Source organism: Alexandromys fortis, unplaced genomic scaffold (assembly GCF_014885135.2).
Source record: "Alexandromys fortis isolate MF-2015 unplaced genomic scaffold, M_Fortis_MF-2015_v1.1 scaffold_156, whole genome shotgun sequence".
NCBI lineage: Eukaryota > Metazoa > Chordata > Mammalia > Rodentia > Cricetidae > Alexandromys > Alexandromys fortis.
Genome location: NW_026068028.1, coordinates 3685000 through 3708931, shown reverse-complemented (window position 1 = coordinate 3708931; position 23932 = coordinate 3685000). Strand labels below are relative to the sequence as shown.

At 44.9% G+C, this 23932-nt stretch overlaps 1 protein-coding gene across 1 annotated transcript; it reads left to right on the top strand.

Annotated features, from left to right (window-relative positions):
- Positions 1-236: 236 nt before the first annotated feature.
- On the top strand, positions 237-21114 carry LOC126514992 (uncharacterized). The gene is made up of 6 exons (XM_050164285.1): positions 237-250; positions 1038-1234; positions 8269-8275; positions 14553-14682; positions 18160-18333; positions 20801-21114. The coding sequence occupies exons 1-6, from the start codon at positions 237-239 to the stop codon at positions 21029-21031; spliced, it is 753 nt and encodes a 250-aa protein (XP_050020242.1). The 3' UTR covers positions 21032-21114.
- Positions 21115-23932: the final 2818 nt, after the last annotated feature.

Below are 23932 nucleotides of genomic sequence, written 5' to 3'. Positions count from 1 at the left end.
CTCTGTAGCTAGGCAACTAAGTGGGGCAGTTTGGCAGCTAAGCAGGGCAGTTGCAAGGTCAGTGGCTAGAACACCTGTTGTTAGTGATAAGCAGCAAGCCTTGAAGACACTCTGTGGTGCTTTCCAGAGCTTGAGTCTCCACGGTCAGCACGTAATGTTTTGGCTAACTTTAAGTTTTCTTGTCTCAAGATTTTTACTTCAAGGCCCTGTGAGATGTGAGAAAGGGGAAGCCTGAAATGGCTCCTGACAGGTCAGCTCCATTATCTCTGAGCCTGAGTGCCAGGGTATCAAAGCATCTCCTCATGGTGAGGAGTGAGGGGGCTGTAAATCTGCTCACCACATCATCAGGAAGCAGAAAGAGAAGGGGAGAAGAATACCATGAGCTGGGTATCTTCAACATATGGACTTTTGGAGGAGCATACCAGATCAGTCTCCCCATAGACCTCATGAGTTTAAATGGTTGGTCACCAGCTGGAGGCTCTTTGAGAAGGCTGTAGAACCTGTAGCATATGGAGCCTCACTGGAGGAAGCTGGTCACTGGGGTGGGCATGGGGATTTATAAACAGCCCTGCCTGGGATTCCTTTTCGTTTTCTGCTTCCTGATGACTGATGCGATGTGACTTGCAAGCCTCCCATTCCTGCTATCAAGGCTTCCCCGCTGTAATGGACTGTCTCCTCTCAAACTGTGAGCCAAAATAAATCCTTCCTCCTTCCTTGCTATAACATTGCTTTTGTAAGGTATTTGGTTATAGCAATAAGGAAAGTAACTAAAAGTTATAATGACCGGCATCACCACTCCTCGAGACTGTGTTCACCCTCTCCCAGCAATGTCTTCTTCAATAATCAGTGGACATTACCAATTTCTTTTCTGTCCACATTAACTCATTCTTCATGAAGTTGGGGGCGGGGAAAGTGGTAAGTGGGCCCAGCTCAATCTCTCCCTCACTTGACCATATCCTGGGTGAGTTATTTGTAGGTCATTGGGTCATTCTGAAATTATTTTATGGTGGACTTTATTTTTTTTTCTTTACATGCAGGATTTCCCATGAGAGGAAAAAGGAGAACAAAAAGCATGAAGACCTTCCAGAAGACCACCACTCTCCCCACGGTCAGATGCTACAGGACATGGAGGGTGTCTGGAGCACTGGGAGCAAAACTAAGGAGGTGGAAGAAGAGGGAGCTGCAGAGGAAGGACCTTTACTTAGTAAAACAGAACGACGAAAAGATGTGAAAGGTGGGAGCCCAACCCTGGTACCCACATAAGCATAGGGAGGGGGCTTACAAACCAAGATTCTGGAGCTGCGGGCCCTGCCCAGGACAAGGAGAAAGCTAGTGGCACAAGAAAACACTAATACGTATATTATATTTAGTATATTATACATATATAATATGCAGCAAATTATATATAATATGTAATATACATTGTTATAAAGCAAGTCTGCCAAGCTACTACCATCCATGGTGAAACTTTTTGGCTCAAAAACTCTACTTTTCATATTACTTGCTTTTTTTCATTGTTATGAAACAATACCTGAAAAGAAGAACATAGGAATGGGAGGGTTTATTTTCATGCACTTATCTTTTAAAACATCTTTGTTAATCCTTTGTGAATTTTACATAAATTTTTACTATAGTCACCTCAGTGATAATACTATTATAATAATACTATATTCACCTCGACTTCTCTCCCTAACTCCTCCCAAATCTACCTCTTCCAAATCTGTGTCCTTTTAAAAAAAAAATAATCCATTGAGTTCAATTTACACAGTCTAATAACTCTTGGGTCACCACTGGAGCATGGTCAACCTACCAGGGGCCACATCCTTCAAGAGAACTAACTTTCACAGATGCTATTGATGGTCAATAGAACCTCAGCAAGGGGCGAGACGTCATCGGCACCTCCCCATTCCATGCGTAGATTTATATCTGTTTTGTACTTGCAGTTATTATGCGTGCTTTCACAACACTGTGAGTTCATGTACACTCTGCTCTGCTTCACTCCAGCTCCTGTGAAATGGTACTTCTCTCCTCTGCGCCATTCTGACAAAAGAAGGTCTCACCCAAACCTTATTCAAGAGATTCATTGTTGGGGGGGGAGGGGGGGTTGGTGATCCAAGAGAGTGGCTGCCTCTGCCAGGGTGAAAAAAAGGCAGCAGCAGACGGAACAGGTGCAGGACTTAAACAGGGCTTCTTAGGGGGCAGAGTTTTTCCAGGGAGAAGATTTTTAGGGTGAGAACTGATCCGGTTTCAGTCCCTTGAGCTCAGAATGACTAGATCTCTGCTTAGGGATTGGTTGGTTTTCTGCACAGGGATTGGTTCATTTCCTACTCAGGAATTTGTTAGTTTTCTGCTTAGATAGTCAGGGACAGATTTGACTCTGGTTTCAGGGCCAAAGTGTGTTGAGGGAGGCTGCTTGTTTGTTCCTGGTCACTTAGACCTGAAATAATCACTCAGAAAGCTACATTATTTGCAATACTGTTTGGCCAATAGCTTAAACATATTGCTAGCTAGCTCTTATATCCTAAACTAACCCATTTCCATTAATTTGTGCATCACGAGGTTATGGCCTACTGGCAAAGTTTCTGCAGACTCCAGATGAGGCACCTGTCCCCAGTGGCAGCTAATGGCTTCTCCCTGACTCTGCCTACTCTCTCTCTATATCTCTTTCAACCTGGCTTTACCCTGTTAAGCTATTGGCCAAAAGCAGCTTCTTTATTAACAAATAAAAGCAACACATATACAGAAGGACTTCCCACACCAAAAGTATGTTTCTTCCATGGCGCTTTTTAACCTTTTGGGTTGAATTTCAGGACTAAGTCATATTTCTTTCTCTGATTCTGATCCTAGAATCCTTTGACACTGGTTTCAGGGTCAGGGTATATTTCTTTGGTTCTGGGTTCAGGACTAAAGTATTTCTTTCACTGGCTTGGGTCTCAGAACCAGAATATGTTTCTTTCACTGGCTCAGGTCTCAGAGCCAGGGTGAGTTTCTTGGGCTGGCCCTTTTCCCCACATTGGTGCTACTGTTGAACCTGTGAGCATATCTTGCCAGGCTGGTTGCTAATCAAACTCAAAGAGTTCACAGCTGGTCAAGATTTTACTTAATTAAAAGAAATTCTCAGAGAGAGGATCTGATGGAAGTGTGTGGAGCTTACACTTGGTGATACACTGTCTTTGGCAAGGGGGTCCTCAAGTCTTTGTCCCTTACTTTGCTTTTGCATATTTATAATTGGGTTCCTCCATGCTGAGTGGAGCTTCTAAACCTAGTGAGGTTCAAACCTGAATCCCAGAGACTTTCCCATTAGGAGAATAGCTACTAGCCAATGAGAGCTCTCTACAAGACTGAAGAACAAACCTTGCCTCGTGCCAACAGAGGGTGTCTTCTGAGTCATGGTAACGGTGCTGTACCTGATACGCATAATGTCAGCGGAGATGGAGACAGGTCACAGCACCTTCTTCTTCTACTCTTGCAAATGCTATTTTTTAATGAAGTGGGTTTTTATTAGTTTATTTTCGAGACAATGGTTTCTATTTATTCATTTATGTATTTCTAGACCCAGCCTCGTGTATCACAGGCTGGCCTCTTATTCCCTCTATAACAAAGGATGTCCTTGAACTCCAGATCCTCCTGCTTCCATGGAGTGCTGGATGACAGCTATGTAGCAGTGATCAAGTTTGCACTGGGGATCAAACCTGGGGCTCTCTGGATCCTAGGCAAGCACTCTGGCCACTAAAGTATCAAGTGAGCTACACCCCCATTCTCCTAGCAGATTCTCCTTCCTCCCCCCTTTTTGTCCCTTCCTTTCAGCCTCTCCTGTTATCTACCCACAGAATTACTTTAGTACCAAAGACAAGGACTTTCTACCCTGGTGCTATTCACGTTGCCTGAGCTGAGACAACTTGAGAGAGAGGCAAGCTGTCTACATTCCCATGTCTTCCTCTAGCTAAAGGCATCAAATGCATAGTGGATCTGCTAAGTGGACCTCAATGACAGAGGGACAAACCAAGAAGTGTTTGTCCCTCATTTACAGTCTGAAAGACAAGAGGTCTCCTGGTCATGGACATGGAGCTAATAGTGCTAAAGAGATTGACAAAATGCATTTGCCAAATTCTCCCAATGACCTCTGGTGCCCCAGTCGCACAGAGTCTAAGTTCACATTGTGCAGACACAGTGTACTTTTTGGAAACTTACAGTTTGATCCCCAGAAAAAAAAAATCCTCATTGCAGTGACATTTCAGAGCTATGAACACATGACCCTGATAATGGATTAGAGAATGGATTGCCTGCAAAGCCCATTATACTTCTTAGTCCTCAAGGAGAACTTTGGGGGAAGCAAAGAAGAGAAATGACTGACAGGCAACAAAGGGGGAAGGAAAAGGAGGGGAGCCCCTTTGCTTTGGGATAAAAGCTTTGGCTTTAAAGCAGCGCAAGTGCCATCATCAGAGCTTCGAAGGTGATGCTCACATCAAAGGCTCTACCCATCTGCTGTTAGTCACTTCCTAAGGGTCTCTGGTGAGCCTGAGCTTTCCCAGATACCACACACATCCATATTGATTCTCTCCCAGCTTTCTCACCTTCCCAGTGCGTCTTTCCCTCCAATTCTGTTTGGAGACCAAGGTCCATCTAGCTTTCTCACCTCAGCTATACGTGTCTTTATGCCACCAGCTGGGTGACAGGAACTTCAGAGTTTCCAATGGAAGCCACATTCGGTTGTTGTTCGCCCAGCAAATACTTGCTGTGCATCGGGCACTGCCCCAAGAACCGAAAACATTCTGGAGAATAAAACCAATTTAAAAAATGTATTATCCAGTCTCCTCGCCATCCCTGTCTTTCAGAGAACATTTCTGTGGGCGGTGGTTCTGAGCATCCTTTCCGTCCACGGGTGGTCCCATCTGGGCCGAGTAAATCTTCTCAGATGGTTGGCACACACTCCCTCCATACGTAGTGTTTGGGGAACGTTTATCCTTGAGCCTGAGTTCGGAATCTGATTGCTGCACCCCTTTCAAGGCTGTGTGTTTCTTATTTTCCTCCCACGTGTAAGTGATTAGACTTTTCTTCCATCTGAGGGTGTCCTCCCACTTCTGACCCTAAACGCTCAGGAAATTACAAAGCAAGTTTCCAATGGATGCTTTTGCCAGAACTAGGCAGGTTTCCACATCTGCCAACTGGCGTTCCCTTCATCCTGCAAGCCTGACACGATACCGAAGGAGGAGAAGTGGGAGCCCAGTGTCCCAGCTGACTGTAGGGCTGATGAGAGGCAGAAGCAAGACTGACTTTCCTTACCTGATGAAATACCTAGAGAAATGTTAGTATTTCAAATGGAATTGTGTATGTGTATGAGTGTGTGTGTGTGTGACAGAGACAGAGTCAAGCATGTTTGAAAAAGAAATGGGTTTGCTTTTAAATGCACAGTGATTTTTGGAATCTAAGTGTAGGCAAAGGGCAGAGATGATAGACTGAAGAGTCCTAGGTCCTTCTTCATCCAAGAGCTGTGTACTGGATGCAACTGAAACCACAGCGCTTGCTTATAATCTGTTTCTGTTCAAGGGTATCAAGGAAAACTCCGGAGACTGTAGATCAAAAGAGGCTGCTCCAATTTATTCAGACTTGGGGAAAATTCATCTTTCAGACCAACATTGCGTAATTGGACATCCTGTCCAAACATGCTCACTAAGGCTGGGTCGTTTAGCAGAGCTTGACTGTTTTTCTGTCAAAACAGATTCACTGTAAGAAAAAAGAGAGGGCGAGGCAGTAGATAGATCCAAGATTCAGTGAGAGTAAAGGATCCTCCACAAGCACGCTGTGGAGTGATGTGTAATTTGCCTCTGATCTCAGGGACTTGTCTTCTGTGGTACAACCTGGAGTATGCTGTGCACTAATTTCTCTGTTTCCTGGTCCCCTGAGATCTGAGGAGTACCGGCCACACATTCCTGAAGCCAAGAACTCCACCGTGCCTTCCCTGCCACGGTGGACTGTACGCTGAGAACCGTAAGCCCAAATAAGTCCTTCCTCTTGTCTGAGACTGCTTTTTCGTTCCTGGCTGCCCAGACCCAAAATAGTCACAGAAACTGTATTAACAAAAACACTGCTAGGCTCATCACTTAAGTGTATTGCTAGCTAGTTCTTATATCTTTTTTCTTTTTCTTTTAAAAAATATTTATTTAGTTAAAACATTTTTCTTTTTTAAGATTTATTTATTTATTATATATACAGTTTTCTGTCTATCTGTATGCTTGCTGGCCAGAAGAGAGCACCAGATCTCACTAAAAATGGCTGTGAGACACCATGTGGTTGCTGCGAATTGAACTCAGGACCTCTGGAAGAGCAGTCAGTGCTCTTAACCTCTGAGCCATCTCTCCAGCCCAAAGTTTTTCTTTTTTATTCATTTTATTGAGCTATGTATTTTTTTCTTTGCTCCCCTCCCTTTCTCTCCCCTCCCCGTCAACCCTCTCTCAAGGTCCCAATGCTTCCAATTTACTCAGGAGATCTTGTTTTTTTCTACTTCCCATGTAGATATTGGGATAGCTACACCAGCTTGTTTCTTAGATCCATTTGATAGGAATTTTTTTTCCCAACCCTTTAATCAGAAGTGATGTCTGTCTTTGAGGTTGAGCTGTGTTTCTTGTATGCAGAAGAAGGATGGATTCTGTTTTTGTATCCAATCTGTTAGCCTATGTCTTTTTATAGGTGAGTTGATTCTATTTATATTAAAGGATATTTAATCATCAGTGATTGCTATTTCCTGCTAATTTAGCTTTCATTGTTGGTGATGTTATTTTGTGTGTTTTTCTCTTCATTGGGATTTTCTGCTGTAAGATCATCAATTATCTGTGTTTTTGTGGATGTAGCCAACTTCCATGGGTTGGAGCTTTCCTTCCAGTACTTTGAGTAGGGCTGGGTTTGTGGCTAGATATTGGTTAAATCTGGTTTTGTCATGGAATATATTTTTTTGTCCTTCCATGGTGATTGAAAGTTTTGTTGGGTATAGTAGTCTGGGCTGGCTTCTGTGGTCTCTTAATGTCTGCATAACGTTTGACCAGAACATTCTGGCTTTCATTTTCTCCATTGAGAAATCAGGTGTAATTCTGATAGATCTGCCTTTATATGTTACTTGGCCTTTTTCCTTTGCAACTCTGAATATTCTTTCTTTATTCTGTATGTTTAGTGTTTTGATTATTATGTGGCGAGAGAACTTTTTTTGGATCCAGTCTATTTGGTGTTCTGTAAGCTTCTTGTTTCTTCATAGGTATATCTTTCTTCAGGTTGGGAAAATTTTCTTCTATGATTTTGTTAAATATATTTTCTGTGCTTTTGAGTTGAACTTCTTCTTCTATACCTGTTATTCTTAGGTTTGGTCTTTTTATGGTGTCCCATATTTCCTGGATATTTTGTGTTAAGTTTTGTTAGATTTAATGTTTTCTTTGACTGATGAGTCTATTTCCTCTATTGTATCTCTAGTACTTGAGATTCTCTCTTCCATCTCTTGTATTCTGTTGTTTATATTTGCATTTGTGGTCCCTGATTATTTTCTCATAATTTTTGTTTCTATGATTCCTTCAGCTTATGTTTTCTTTATTGTCTCTATTTCAGTTTCAAGTCTTGAAAATTTTTTTCATATGTTTGCTTTTTTGTTTTCTTTAAGGAACTTGTTGATGTCTTCCAATGTTTTGTCTTTTCCCCCATTTCTTTGAGGGGAATTTTATTTCCTCTTTAAGGGCCTCAAACATTCTCCTAAAGTTATTTTTTGGATCATTTTATTCTGCCTCATCTATATTTGATTGTTCAAGTCTTGCTGTTGTAGGGTCACTAGTTTTTACTGGTGTCGTGTTGCTCTTTGTGGTTTTGTGTGTGTTCTTACCTTGTCTACCCATCTTTTCCTCTGATTGGTGTAGCTGGGGCTGACTATGACTCTGGTGATCAATCTTCCAGGTGCTGTCAGTTCTTTCCTCTGATTCCACCTCATTTAACAAAGCATCAGCCAGCCTTGGTTTGTCCCAATTTATATTTTCCAGAAAATAAGAGAGCTGGTGGTGATGAGCCTTTCTCTGTAAACTGGTGTTGAAGCAGTGGCCAACAGCACCCTGTAGGAAATGTAGAGGCTTGGCTCCAAATTCCATCAGTTTCTACTGTGCGTCCCTGGCCAAGTCCTTTAGCCTCTCTCTGTTATTATCTCTCCACCACTGTATCAGAGTCCTCTTGCCACAAAGAAAATGACCACACATTGGTAGATTAAAACATCTGCTAATTATGCCCATTTTTATGGGTCAGGAAACTGATTGAACCTTAGCTTACTCTTGTCTTCGGCATTTCCATGCAACTCTGGGGTTTGGGCAAGATCTATTTCTTTGCAGACTTAGAACTTGTGGTGGCTTGTCTTCTTGAAGGCTTTGAACCCAACACTATTTCTAAGGGACTCAATAGACTATGTCAGACTTGACAAGATAAGCCCCCCTTTTTTGTTTGTTTTTATTTCTGGGTATGAGTGTTTGGCCTGCATGTAGGCATGGATACCATATGTGTGTGGCACCTGTTGGAGCCAAAAAAGGACATCAGATCTCCTGGAACTGGAGTTGCAGATGGTTATTAGCTACCACACAAGTTCTAGGAAACAAATGTGTGTCCTCTGGAAAAGCAACAAGTGGTCTTGGGCAGTGAGCCATTTCTCCAATCCCATAAGTTCTTCCTTGATCACTTTAGAGACAAGTGATTAGGGTCTTTAACTACGAAATTCCTTCATCTTTTCCATGTAGTAGCATAGCTATGGGAATGTTGGCTGATCATATTCACCAGCCCAGATCACATCCAAGGAGAGGGTTCATCTAGGATGTGCGCCATAGTGTGTCAGAGTCACAGGCACCTTAGAATTCGGCCTGTCATACCCTATACAATCCGATACAATGAAGATTCGGGTCCCACCTCATAGTTTCATCTTGAATACTCAATTCACATGGTGGGCCCCGTGCTAGGAGCTGGGGAATTCAAACAATAGTAACCTAAACCTCATTTGAAGAGAAGTCACAAGCCAGGCATGGCTATGTCTGCATGTCATCCACCTCTTGGGAGGCAGATAAAAGAGGATCAGATGTCAAGGCCAATCTTGGTTACATAGAAAGTTTGAGGACAGCCTGGGTTACATGAAACAGCAGGAAAAGTAACAACAACAAAATTAAATTAAAGCAGCGTTTCTCTGTCATTAACAGCTTGCCCGTGATGCAAAAGTTGGCAAGAAGCATTAGAGCTTTAATATAACCAAACAACTTTTTGATAGATTAAAAAAAAAAAAACCTATGTTTTCTTGGCATATGGAAGCCACTGTCAGAAATAAGAAGTGCTGACACCAGGCAAACTCTGTTATCCACAGGGTTATTATTTCCACTCTCCACAGCCCCTGGTTTGGCTTCTAGCTTTCAGTCAGAAGCAGCTATTTGGCTTCTAGAGTCTACGTGGACAAGTCAATTCTAACCTGGTGGTGTATGAGCCCCTGCTACCTGGGTTGAAACACTGGGAAGCTTGTCTAAAGCACCACCCCTTAGCAAATCTCAGAAGCAATGGGCACCGGTGCACCTTCTCCTAGACTGAAAGTTTTTTGGGAGGCTCCACCACACTTCCAGGACTGAGAATTACTACCCTACCCAGTGGGCATTCATTGCCCCATCCTGAACACTAAAATCCCCTTTAAAGTAGTTCCAAAGGGTTGTGGAGATGGTTCGGTCCATAAAGGGCTTGCCTTGAAAGAATGAAAACCTGAGTTCAGTCCCCTGGAACTCACGTAAAACTGCAGGAGGCGCTAGATGTGGCGGTGCACACTTGGACTCCCAGCACTGGGGTGGTCCAGAAAGGAGGGTCCCTAAAGCTTGCTGACCAGCCAGCCTGGTGACATGAAAGACCCTGTTTCAAAGGTGATGGAGGGCTAAAGATGGCACCCAGGGTTGTCCTCTGGTCTCCACAGACATGGGCATGGTGGCTCATGCAGGCAAGGTAAGGTGCGTTTATGTAGCCTGTGCTACATGGTGAGGCCCTTTCTCAAAATAAACATAAGCAGTGTGGGTGCAGTTCAATGCTAGAGTATGCGCCATGTATGCATGAGGGCGTGGGTTCAATCTCCAGCGGCGTTTGTCTTTCTTCTTAAGAGGGAAAGACTAGTTCAGTAATATGGCTGTTTTTGTTCTAAAGGGCTCAGAGTTAAGTAGGAAGATGCTTTTTTTCTGTGCCCAAAGAGAAGTATTTTCAGCATCAAGGGCATGGGATTAATTTTGAGGTTATAAGCACATATTTTTAATTTTTTCCCCAGTTTTCTATGAGTATGTGTTATCTCCAGGGCTTAATCCCTTCCAGAGATGGCCTTCATACATCTTCTCCTCCTCCTTATTCCACCCAGACCCCCTAAGAATCATTACTAAGGATGGAATTTTAAAGTTACCCAAATATCCCGGTTATCTCAATAAAATAAAGAGCAGCCACCTCCCTCACTTCCCTGGCCCCCTTCTAATCTCCAGGGCCTCCATCTCCACTCAACAGTACATCCCAATCTGGGTGGGACTACCTCTGTTGCCTGCTAAATGGACAACCCCTGAGTCCAGCAGAATGAGTCAAAAAAGCAGACACGTATCGGCTAAGGAGGCTTCAGCAAAGGCTCAAGAAGCTGGATTCTACTTCTAAGATAATGCGGGGCTAGCGGAGACCATTCGAGATGAGAAGCCATGTGTGGTCCGGTGCCTGGTGTCTAAAGGGGAAGTGTTGAAATAGGAGCGGCGGCGGGGCCGCTTGGCTAGCTTATGCCCGAAATAACAACACACAAACTGTATTCATTTAAGAACTGCTTGGCCCATGAACTCTAGCCCTTACAGGCTAATTCTCGCACCTGGACTAGCCCATTTCTAATGATGTGTGTAAGCACCCCAAGGTGCGCTTACCAGGAAGTCTAGCCTCCGTCCATCCTGGTGTCTCTGCTCCAGAGAGCAGAGCTGTCGGGTCTCTCTCGGAGCAGAGCAGAGTCTGACCTCACTTCCTCTTCCGCCCAGAATTCTATTCTGTTTACTCCTCCCATCTATGTTCTAACCTATCAGGGCCAGCCAAGCAGTTTCTTTTATTGCTCAGCCAATGAAATCAACAGATTGATATGACACTCCCACATCAGGGAAGCCCCTCCTTTCATATCACACATATCTGAAAAAGTCCTGAGAGGCACTCCAGGGACCAGAGCAGCTGGAAGAAAAACAGAGTGTCTGCTCAGACAGCCATTTTCACTGTCCTCTGCCCATGCGCGTGTCCCCAAGCAATTATCAAGAATCTGTGAAATACCAGATACCCCCCTAAACCATGGTAGCCCACCATGACCTTACTCCACCAAAAAATGTTTAGAACTGGAGAGGTGGCTGTCATTTAAATGCTTGCTATGTAAGCATGAGCACCCGAGTTTGATACCTAGTACCTCTGTGATAAATCTAGCATGGCAGCACACATCAGACATCCCTACAGAAGAAGGAGAAAGATGCATTTCTGAAGTTCATAGCCCAGGCAGTCTAGCCTAACAGGCAAGTTCCAGGCCAATGAGAGACCCCATCTAGACAAAAAGGTGGACAGTGCATGAGAAACAACACCTAAGAGTGACCTCCACCCTCCACATGTGCCTGCAGTTATCACCCTTCACATGTGCCTGCAGTGACCACTACCTTCCACATGCGCCTTCAGTGACCTCTACCCTCCACATGTACCTGCAGTGACCACTACCTTCCACATGTACCTGCAGTAATCACCCTTCACGTGTGCCTGCAGTGACCTCCACTCAGAAAGAGCGATTCTGAGTCATGTTTTCATATCTAATTTGTGTTTCTAGGGAGAGCTGTTCAGTAAAGTTTATTTCTTTCTCTGGTTTTTTTTTTTGTTGTTGTTGTTGTTTTTTTTTTTTTTTTTTTTTTGAGACAGGGTTTCTCTCTGTATGTAGCATTGGAGCCTGTCCTGGAACTCACTCTGTAGACCAGGCTGGCCTTGAACTCACAGACATCCACCTGCCTCTGCCTCCTGAGTGCTGGCACTAAAGGCACACGCCACCACCGTCCAGCTCTTTCTCTGGCTTTAATCCTTTGAGAAATTCAGGTCTTCCACTCAGCCTCCAGGCAGTGTTGGAGAAGCACACAGCACCCCTGGCTGAAGAAGCACAAAACACACAACAGCCCATACCCTCCGCAACAGCAGGGTCCCTCCTTCCTGGAGGGAAAGGAAATACATGAACAATAGCTAAGAGCAGGGCTGGCCCTCAGAGGAAACCTTTAGAGAAAATCTAAAGGACCCAGTGCCCTAACTTATCCCCCGGGGTTCATGTGTGGGGAATGAATCACCCTTCCCTGCATCCTTGGGAGACAGAATGCACCTAAGAAACTCATAAATCCTGAGCTGGCCAGTAGGGAAGGTGGTGGTTAACAAATACGTCAATGAAATTGTTTGCTCTAGGATTTAGAATCCTTTATTATGTTTTTAATATAAAGGAGCTTCGGGGCTAGAAGGAGGGCTCAGAAGGTAAAGTGTTTGTTTTGAAACCATGAGGAACTAAATCTGGACTCCCGCACTCGGATAAAAGTCAGGCGCAACAGCAAGCAGCTACTATAATCCCAGCACCGCAGAGGCGGAGACCAGAGGATTCCTGGAGGTTGCTGGCCAGCCAGCCTAGCTGAACTGACGGATAGCAACTGAGAAATGTCAGGCAAGGCTTTCCCCTGGTCTCTATGCACACCACACACATATGCACCTGCATGTACAAACACACACACACACAATCATTTTAAGAACAATTGTAGCATCTATAAGTTTTATTGAAACTTTGTACTTGTGTGTGTGTGTGCACACGGACACGCACGCACACACAAACATTCATGTGGACATTGGGCATCTTCCCTTAGTCTCTCAACCTTATTTTCTGATAGAGTCTCTCACTGAACCTAGGGCTTACCCATATACCAAGACTAGCTGGCCAGCAAGCCCGCGGGATACTCCTGTCTCTGCCTCCTGAGTACTGGGATCACAGGCATGGACCACCACACCTGGCTTTTATAATGCAGGTTCTGGGGATCAGACTTGGGTCCTCACAATTGCACAGAGAGCACTTTACCGAATGAACTAACTCCCCAGCCCCAACCGAAGCGACTTCTGCACTCATTAGCCATGCTATATAGCTGGGGGGAAAAACTATGTGGTCAACAAATCCTACAGTATTTACCATCTGGCCTCTGAGGGGAAAGTTTGCCAAGCTCTGCAAAGAGCTAGAATTCTGCATCCGTGCAGCCAAAGAAAGGGCTTACACAACTGGCTCCTTAATTGACCTGATTAAACAGTCATGCTGGGGCCCTAATGATATTCTCCACTCGGTTAAATCCCCACAATGAGGGCCCACTCATCTCACAGAGCTCAGCAGAATAGCTCCCTGATGATGCACCTGGCTGAGAGAATTACCCTTGCTCCTCATCACACTCTCGGAGCATCCGCAGAAGCATACCCAAGCATCACCTAGGAGTCATCCAGTATCCTTTAATAGCTAGAGTCCTCAAAAGAACCAGAGCTGACAGAAAAAAAAATACATTTATTAAAGTGAGATTCATTGACTTGGCTAAAGGACGTGGTCCTTTTAATCCAACAATGGCTGTCTCACGGTGGGCTTTCTAAGGATACAGTAGTTATTCAGCCCAAGAGGCTGAATGCCTCGGCAGTCCCAACAGGGCACTGAAGGCCTGGGGGTTTCCTGGAGAGCTGCTGGTCTTCAGTCTGTCAGAATTCCAAAGAAGTTGGGGTGAACCTGCTGGTGAGTGTGCAAGCAAGTGGGTGTGATGTGGGATTCCGCTCTGTATGCTGTGAATAACATTGGTTAATAAAGAAACTGTCTTAGGCCTGTGCAGGGAATAGAGGTAGGAGGGGTAAAGTAAGCTGAATGCTGGGAGAAAGGAGGTGGAATCAGAGAGAAGCTATGTAGCCCTGCTGGAGAGAGTCACCAGAACTTTACCAGGTAAGCCACAGCCTCATGGCGATACACAGATTACTAGAAATGAGTTAATGTGTAAGAGTCAGCCAATAAGAAGCTAGAGCTAATGGGTCAAGCAATGATTTAAATAATATAGCTTCTGTGTGATTATTTCAGGGCTGAGCAGCCGGGAACAAAACAAGCGGTCCTCTTACTACACGGGTAGGAAAGCAGTTTCTTTCGGCCGTGTCCATCTGGACTACCGCCAGAGGGTGTCGCTCACACTGAGAGTCAATCTTCCTGCTTAAAATAATCTGACCAAGAAAACTCCTAGCAGTGCCAAGAGGCTTGAGATTAGCCACCACACATCCCCACCACAGCTTCCACTCCATCCTTGGCGTCTTGGCGGAGGGTGTGTGTTGTCGTCTCTTGTCATGCCCTGTGGTCAGACTCCCCCAAATTAACCCCGTTCATGCTAGCATAAGAACAAACAGATCAGAGATTCTGGAATACAACCTTTCTCTTCTTGCTTGTCTGAAACAGATTGGAGGTTGCCAACCCCTCTGGGAGCTATGAATCCACCTCTAATCTCCTCACGTCTGACTGACAGCAAGGCTGCAGGACGGAGCGGTGAATTATCCCCTCCAACAGCAAAGAGCTTCCGAATACACGACGTGAGTCCTCTTTCTTCTCCTAATCTGTTGCAGACGGAGAAGATGTGTCCCCACAGAAGGGTGAGCTGAGAAATTGTGGAGCAGTGGCTGGGTGGGGTGGGGGGACCAGAGGGATAGGAGAAAGTGGTTTTGACTCACCAGGATTCTCACCTTGCCCCTGCCCCTGGCCTGCTACTGTATCCGATTAGAAAGAAATGAAACACTGCAAGTATGAGAACAGTACTGCGAAACTTCACCTGGGGATCTTTCAAAAGAAGAAACACATGGGCATTTAGTTCCTCTCTAAGTCACTAATGAGTTCATGCCCATTGCCTGATAAGATAATGTTTTGAATGTGTTGGATTAAATACAATTATTATTATTATTTTAAAATACTTATTTTGATATTCCTATGTGTATGTATGTGTGAGTGTATGCCTGTATATAGGTTCCCACAGGGGTCAGAAGAGGGTGCTGGATCCCATGGAGCAGGAGTTACAGGCAGTTGTGAACCTCCCAACATGGATGCTGGGGTCTGAATCTCAGATCTCTGCAAGAATAGTAGATGCTTTTAACCATTGAGCTATCTATCTCTCCAGCTCCTACTATTACTTTGTTATGTGACCGAAAAAATCGTGTAAAATTACAAGAAGGAGAAGGAGGAGAAGGAGGAGGAGGGGAGGAGGAGGAGGAAGAGAAGGAGGGGGAGAAGAAGAAGAAGAAGAAGAAGAAGAAGAAGAAGAAGAAGAAGAAGAAGAAGAAGAAGAAGAAGAAGAAGAAGAAGAAGAAGAAGAAGAAGAAGAAGAAGAAGAAGAAGAAGAAGAAGAAGAAGAAGAAGAAGAAGAAGAAGAAAGAAGAAGAAGAAAAGAAGAAGAAACGCTCATAGTCACATAGTCACAGTTCTCTGAGGTTCCTGGTGCATTTTCTATCCTTGGACACCTCTGTTTTGCCTCACTGCCCTGAGTTTCTGCTGGGTGTGTGTGTCCACGGCAGGTGTTACAGGTCTGGTCTTTGCCTCTTGATGCCCTGAAGGCCCTTTTGTCTTTCCTACCACTAACGGGTTAACTGATCTTCCCAAAGGTTCGTTTCACTTTGCAAGAAATCTGCTTCCCCAAAACTTCAGAATTATTCTGAATCTTTAATTCCTAATACACATCTATCCAGAAAATCCAAATCCAATTGCTCACTTGGGTGACAAATGTCTGTAGGGAACTTCCTACACAGTGTGTGATCCATGTAGGTGGCTAAAACACAGGTCCTGATCACTAGACCCTTAGGGTCTAATTGGGACAGGTCCAGATAGAGACACATTATCTGTAAGTCACAAAGGGACAGAGACCCTTTAAGAGGATGCCGTGAGAATCCTGAGGGAAACTAACTCTGAGAAGACTTTAGTACGGTCTCCAGTGGAGGCGATAAGTTAATAGAAGCCAAAAATCAGAATCTTGGAAGATGAATGGAAGTGAGGGGGAGAGAAGACAAGAGAGCAATAGAAGCTGGGGTTGGTAGGATGCAAGCAGAAGAGATGCAAACTTAGGTCCTAGATTAAAAGTAGGGATGATGGTGAATGACAGTGGCCATGGTGATGGTGGCGTGAGCCGTCTAAAGAAAGTTGGCAAGGCGCATTGGGGTGGACAGCAAAGCTGGCGGGGCTGAGAGATGGAAGGTTCCCTCATCTTTCACTGCAAAGAGAGCTCCACATGAGGTCAGCTCTGGTCAGAGCAGATGAGGTTGTCTTGTTCCATCTGAGGTCCATTGTCAACAAGCTGTGGCTCTTCGGGGTGAACCCTGAAAACAGCTTATTTTTTTGAAAGAGCCGCTGCACTAAACCTATATAGAGATACTTAACTCTGCTGCCAGAGAAGGTGACAAGGCCAAGAAAAGCCCGCCTTTCACCTCACCGAGTCTCAGTCTTCCATCTGGGAAGGCAGAGGCTTGATTCCTGAGGTCATGCTGGCCTCTAATGTCGGTCAGCTCCTACATCCTGCTTCAGGACAGCTATATAACTCCCTGTCTGGTGTCTTTCTGGTCAGTCCTGGAAGATGCTGAAAGAAACAAAACATGGTCCTATTTCCTGCCATGTGGGAGACAGGATGTGGTTTAACTCCTTCACTGGGACCAAGTTCCTGCGGTGAGTCCAGCCTCCTACTCCCCAGTATACCCTCACCCTGCCAGATGCCTACTTAGAAGGAGCGGAGACACTCAACTCTCAGTAGCCCAGAGCCATCAGCCACCAGTCTCGGTTACTGGCCGCATTCCCGGCTCTTTGGAAACAAAGAACTCAAGATGTGGATAGAGATAGCAATTGCTGGGACTTCTCACTACTGAGGAAGCCAAGACGTCCTGAGAAAAGTCCTCTGGTGAGGAGTCAAGGATGCTATTCCACTGGCCACACATGGGCAAGAGGAGGCACTAATTGCATAAGAGAAACTGGTGTTGTCCAGGAAGAGCTTGGGACCTGTTGACAACCCAAGGGAACAAGGCAAGAAGAGAGCGATGAGATGAGGGTAATATGATCTGAAACAGGGAGAACGAAGGAGACAATGACAATTATCATTTCTCTGGTGACTCGGTCAAAATGCCCAATGTAAGCGACCTGTGGAAGGAAGACCATGATGGGGACACCCACTGAAACAGCTTACCTGAGCTAATGGGAGCCCACCAACTCTGGCCAGACAGGGAAGGAACCAACATAGGACCAAACTAGGCCCTTGGAATGAGGGTGACAGTTGCATGGCTGGGGCAGACTGTGGGACTACTGGCATTGGGACCAGGATTTATCCTTACTGCTTGTACTGACGTTTTGGAACCCATTCTCTTTGGAGGGATACTGTGTTCAGCCTGGATATGGTAAAAAAAAAAAAAAAAAAAAAAAAAAAAAGTCCTTCTTTGGTCCTTCCTCAAAGCAATGTGCCTTAACCTGTAGTAGGAGAGGCCGCTTGTTCATCCTGTCTGACCGGCTAGCTTACACCTGAACTAACCACACAGAAATTTTATTAATTAAAACACTGCCTGGCCCATTAGCTCTAGTTTCTTACTGGCTAACTCTTATGTCTTAATTTAGCCCATTTCTATTCATCTGTGTATCGCCATGTGGCAGTGGCTTACCGGGAAAGATTCTAATCAGCATCCATCTTAGGCGGAGGATCCATGGCTTCTCCCTGACTCCACTTTCTTCCTCCCAGAATTCAGTTCTATATTTCTCCACCTACCTAAGTTCTGCCCTACCAGGGGCCCAGAGCAGTTTCTTTATTAACCAATGAAAGCAACAGAAAGACAGAAGACACCATTACCCTCTCTGAGGTGTGGATAGGGAGTAGTGGGGTGGGGAGTAGAGGGAACAGGAGGAGGGGAGGGAGTTGGGACTGGGATTGGAATGTAAAATGAAAAAAAAAGATAGTTTTTAATAAAAATAAAAATAGAAAAATGTTTTTAAAAAAGATAGAAGGCAAAAGTCAATGACAGTCACTCTCATCGATGAGAGGCATGAACAAGAGCCCCCTGTTGTAGAATACAATTTGTCTTATGCTGTGTCCATGGTAACTGGTCCCTTTGCAGGCACGTATGACCCGTCTGCCCCAGCAGGGCCCTTTCCGGCACCTTATGGACATGAAGGCAGAGAAGAGATTGGCAGGCTGGAAGGAACGCCGTAGCCGCTTTGGTGACGTCGGCATGCACAAGTGCTATCAGTTTGGACAGATCTTCTCCCCTTTCCAGGCTCTGGCCACCACGGTGAGTTTCAAATTAAGTCTTGGGGTGGGGCACTAATGCCAGACCTCAGTTCTTTGTCCTTTTCAGGAGTGTATTAGTCAGTTCTGGCCCCCCAATAATGCTAAGTAACAAAAGATTAAAACTAAACTCCAAAGCTCGGTATCTTAGAACGGCAGGTATCTAATCTCCTGACTGTAGAAAAATAGACTCCTGCCCTTGCTCACAGAACAGGAAGGGATGAGTTGAGCGTCATCTTCCCATCTGCCATTATACGTGGTCTCCTAAGTAGCATGGGACCGTTACCTGTCAAAGAAGTCCAGGGGAAGATTAGAGGCAGTGGCTCCAGCTTTGATGTTCAGAGATGAGAGGATTTCAAGGGAAGATGTAGACTGGAAAGAAGGTGTAATTATCGTATCACCGAAACATGGGTGTGCCTCTGCACTCCTTGGAAAGCTTGATTAAAACATAGATCCCAGGGACTGAGGGAGATGATGTGACGGGCTGAGCAAGCATGAGGGCCTGAGCTCAAACTCCCAAGCATCTACGGAAAATCTCAGCATGGCCCCATTCATGCCTGTGATTCTAGCACTGTGGGTGGGGTGGGGCAGAAACTGGAGGATCCCTGGGACACAGTGGATGCCAGCCTAGCTATAGGTTCAGCCAGAGAGCCCATATCTCAAGAAAATAAGGAAGGGTATGATAGAGCAGGGCATCTACCATGTTCTTCTGACCTCCATGTGTCCATGGATGCACACACACAACACATACACAAGCGCGCATGATAGATCCCAGACTTTCATGATTTCAATTATGCAGACCATTCTGGGCAGGTGGGGGCTTGTAACTGCCTTCTTAAATGATTCCGTACCTAGTGCCTTTGTATGTTATTGCTGAGTCAGTATACACCAACCTTGCTCCTGCTGTGGCACACATCAAAAATTATGCATCTTGGAAGGCACCATGGGCAAACTTAGGAGGCCACTAATGGGGTTAAACAATCAGAACCCAAACATGGAAGAGACAGGATATCAACTACAACTAGTCGGAGCCCTCCATGGTATGCTGGAACCGACAGTTACACATCTGTACAAATGCGAATCTGAACATCAGAATCAGCCAGGCATTCGGAAGTGTTAGCATCAAAGTCTTTCTCAGAACAGCTAAAGAAGAAGTTTGGAGTTGGATCCCAGACATCGCATCAATAGGTCTCGAAGCCCTGTGGATGAAGTGGCCGACTCATTCTGGTTTTCCCAAGAATGGCATACTTGCCCCCAACTTTTAGCATGTGAAGCCGTGAGCCTCCGAAAACCCATAGGTCCCTGTTCTAAAAGCAAATATCCCAGCTCCCTGAGACCAGAGCAAACCAGATGGTTGTCACACTAACTACCAGTGACTCCCATGGGAAGCTGAACTTGGAAACTATTATTCTCCAAACTTTCTAGAAACTAGCCAGATTCTTCTTCTGTCCACTGGCCAATAGTCTTCAGACACTGTATTTGTGTCAGACCCAAACCCGGGAATGAAATACAAGCCCCCAACCCCAAGGAGCTTGTGTGTTTCCAGGGAAACACTGCCACCAACCAAAAGAGTGTTGCAGATGCAATCGTGGTAAGTAGCTAAGGAGAATAGGTATAAACTAGTTACTCAGAAGGAGTTAGCACTGCTTTCTAAAAACACACATACACACACACACACATACACACACACACACACACACACACACACACACACACACGCACACACATGGTCTTCCTGCAGAACAAGTCCCAAGAAGTGGATGCGGTTGCCTTCTCCGTGGGAAGAGACTGTCTCCCATGTGCTAGAAGGTACAGCGCTCAGCTGTTGAGTTCTTAACACATGTCATGTTGTAGCAGTGACCTTTCTGTTGCGTGACAAAAACACTTTGACCAAAATCACATGGGGAAGGAAAGGGTTTATCTGGGCTTATGACTTCAGAGAAACAGAGCCCACAATAGCAGTGATACTTGCAGCATGACGGCATCAGGATGATGGCTGATGATGATATTCCACAAACAGGAAGCAGAGAGAACAGGAACTGGAGCAAGGCTGTAAACTCTCAAAGCTAGCCCCCAATGATGTATTTCCTCCAGCAAGGCCCCACCTCCTAAAGGTCCACAACCTCTCCCAAACAACACCCCTCGGGGTACTCAAATATGTGAGCCCACAGGGGCCATTTCTCAATCAAACGTCTCCTGGGTGCAGCACTGAAGACTGCGCAAACACTTAATCCTGATGCACTCTGCCCAATCAGCACCATGCTCACTCTCCACGTGGTATCAAGAGCTAGAAAAAAAAAAAAAAAAAAAACAGTTAACTATCTGTAACTGTTGGTATTCCAGAGCAAAGCCTGGGTTTGAACCTGGGGAGGTTCAGCAGGTTGCTCCCATTGACAGCTTCCTTTGATGATGTCAACAGGTGTTCTCAACCCCCATGCTCCTCCTCACCATGATTCTTCTCTGACTCGTAGGAGATGCGAAGGCTGGTGTTGCCCCGAGACTTGCCCGTAAGTTCTCGAATGCAGAGAATAAACACTTCATCCCTCAGTGACATGAGTCTCCGGGATTTACCCCTGTCTCCCACAGAGCTGAGCTTGGGAAAGGATGACAGCCACCACGAGAAAGAGAAATCAGTGAGCCACATGAAGACGCCTTTATTCCCCCCAATAGTTAAAGCAACAAAATATAATGACATGAAATAAAATTGTAAAACTGCCTTGTGGTCCCTCCCTGCAAGGCTGTGCACGAAAACAGGTAATATCAGGGCATCCAAGACTGTTGAGCCAGCCTCGCAGGTGACAATGCTCAGATCGTCCAAGAGATGGCCTTATCGTTCCCTGTGTGGATGCTCTGGGGAGGGCTGAACCATTAGGAAGTATCAAAGGCAACTCTTTCCTCAGAAGTCTGAAAACTTACAAACTTAGGGGAGGAGAAAGCTGCGATCCCACGCACCAGGAGTCCTGTTCTTTTTGCAGTGCAGTTGCTGGTTGGCTATCCCCAGGATATCAGAGGGTCATGAGTGTGGCTAATCACAGAGCATGCTAGATACACTGCTAATGCTGGGGAGGGGGTGAGGAGAGAGAGTGGTGGAGGGAGGGAGAGAAACAGAGAGAGGAGAGAAATTCTGCCTGTGCCTCTCTTGGGTTCCTCTTTGGCTGGAATGGGGTTCTCATCTCTACCCTAACTTCAAAGGGTACTACTAAAGTCATATTGGGAGTGTACTGAGGGAGAAGATCTGGTGTCAAGGAAGGATACATGGCTGATGGGAAAGCAATTAAGATCTGGGACACTTGGTGGTTTATAAGCCAGACCGTTACAAGGAGAAATGTCTATTTACACTCAATGAAAAGAAGCCTTTTTTTATATGATTTCTAAACACCAATAGGCTGCTCCCCCAAATGGATTCTTCCACTCTAAACAGCTTCCATTTTCTTTGGATGTTTAAAAACAATATATACTCATAATAAAAACTGTTCAAAAGTATTTTTAAAGATAATTGCCACAGATCTCAGTATTTGAAGACAATATGTGCTTGCATCTGGAACTTTTGGATCATCTGTCAATGTCTTATCCTCACTGAATATGGCTGTACTTGGGTCAAGGTCTGTTTTCAGTAGTTGGTATTAAGTGGTTTCATGGCACCACGGCCCAACATCTCTTAAAGGGTCAACTGCTTCCGGGTCATCAGTTTCACTTCCAGGTCATCAATAAAACCACTAGACCATATGGATGCACAATATATCTCTCAATTAGATTAGAAATAGTTTATTCTAGAACCCAAAATGAGTAACCATAGCCACAAAGCACAGATTCCAGTTACTCCAAATTCAATACTCCAATTGGTAACAATGTAATGAAGTTTTAATTGTAACAAAACAAAGAAAATCATAAGACTCTTTCAAATACCTTTGTGGGAGATCAGGTAGGCAGCTTAAAAGCACAATGGGGAGATCTCTGCTGTAGGCCTCAGATGCCATCTGATGACATTCTCTGTCTCTTGGTCAGGTGAAGCTTGTGGTCTGTTATTCTATCCCAACAGGTTTAACTTTCCAGTCACAGAGATGTGAGGTTAGAGGGGTGGGCAAGGAGTTGCTATCAAAGGGCTAAAGATAGTCCAAGATATATAAAGATAGTTATATTTAGGCTCTAGACCAGCAACATCCCAACCCCTCCATATCACTGAAGTTCTGATCTGCGAATGAGCCTTGCAGATGTGTCTGCAGAATGTGTGGTTCTCAAAGAGGCCTCAGAATGGGCACAGAACACACCCAGACAGCAAATTCTCAGCACAAAGGTTTTATTACCCAGGAGGGATAGGATGGGGGCTGTCCTAGGAGCAAAGATAGCAGCAGGTGCTTCTGCAGGAGTGGGTTTCTAAAGAGAAAGGGGAAGTCTGTTAGCAGGAGGAGGAGGAAGAGGAAGAAAAAGAAAAGGAGGAAAAGAGGAGGAGGAGGAGGAAGAAAAAAAAAGGAGAGGATGAGGAAGAGGAAGAAAAAGAAAAGAGCAGAGGAGGAGAAAGAGGAAGAGGAAGAAAAAGAAAATGAGGAGAAAAAGAGGAGGAGGAGAAAAGCCCACCACAAAACTATTCCTCTCTCTTTCCTCAGTCAACCTTTTCCAGAGATTCATGAACCCTTTCATCTGTAAAAGGCACACACACACACACACACACACAAAATTATGATGTTGATTTCTGAACTACATGAGGTAGAGGACACCAGTTTCCCTCCTTTTTGTCACCTCCCCCCATCCCCGCCAATGAAGTAAGCAGCTCCTGTAAAGCTCTGTGGGTTCACTTGTCTTCTTGCTTCTCTTCTCCCAAGTATCATCAACAGGCACATTGGGAGTGTGTGTGTGTGTGTGTGTGTGTGTGTGTGTGTGTGTGTGTGTGTTTCTCATCTCTTTTGGCCCAAAGGTTTGCAAATGAGAATCCACAAATCTTTTTTAAATAAAGCTTTATTAGACCACAGACCTGTTCATTTGTTAACACATTGTGTATTGATGTGAGCTACTCCTCACAGTTAACTAGTTGCCAGGAAGACCCCACAGCTCATAGTTAAAATATTGACTATCTCACCCTTTCTAGAAAAGGTTGCCACACTCTCTTAAGCCAAATTCCTCTCTACAGTTTCTATATCTCTTAGCTCTGAATTTTTAAAGTGGAATCAATTATAATATCTTATTTACACTCAATTTAATGAATTTTTAGCTCTCTAAAGCCTAAGGTCCATGACTATGCTCATCTACACTTCCTATTTTAAGTATCAATTCAATTGCCACCAATACCAACATTCACTGAGTAGCATCCCTTATACTCAGTATATTGATTTGCTTAATTTCGTAACCATGATATGCACCAGGGAATCATATTATCCCCATTTTACAGAGGAGAAAATGAAGGTACAGCAACATAAATGCACATAGCTAGGAAGTAGCAGACTCAGCTGCTGGCCCTAGGAGATGTGGGTCTCAGCCCCTGTACACTCAGCACTGAGCGATCTTGCATGCTCTGCGATGGTTTCTTTCCCTTTTGCACCCCATCCTTTGGGTTCCCAACCCCTTCCTTCTTCCTGACTGAAGGCTCAAACAGAAGGCTCCTGTGTGCT

Excerpts from the sequence above, each read along its gene's own strand:
- LOC126514992 (XM_050164285.1), top strand. Across the intron at positions 14,683-18,159 it reads AGATGTGTCCCCACAGAAGG|GCACGTATGACCCGTCTGCC; the intron begins GTGAGCTGAGAA and ends GTCCCTTTGCAG. Across the intron at positions 18,334-20,800 it reads TCCAGGCTCTGGCCACCACG|GAGATGCGAAGGCTGGTGTT; the intron begins GTGAGTTTCAAA and ends TCTGACTCGTAG.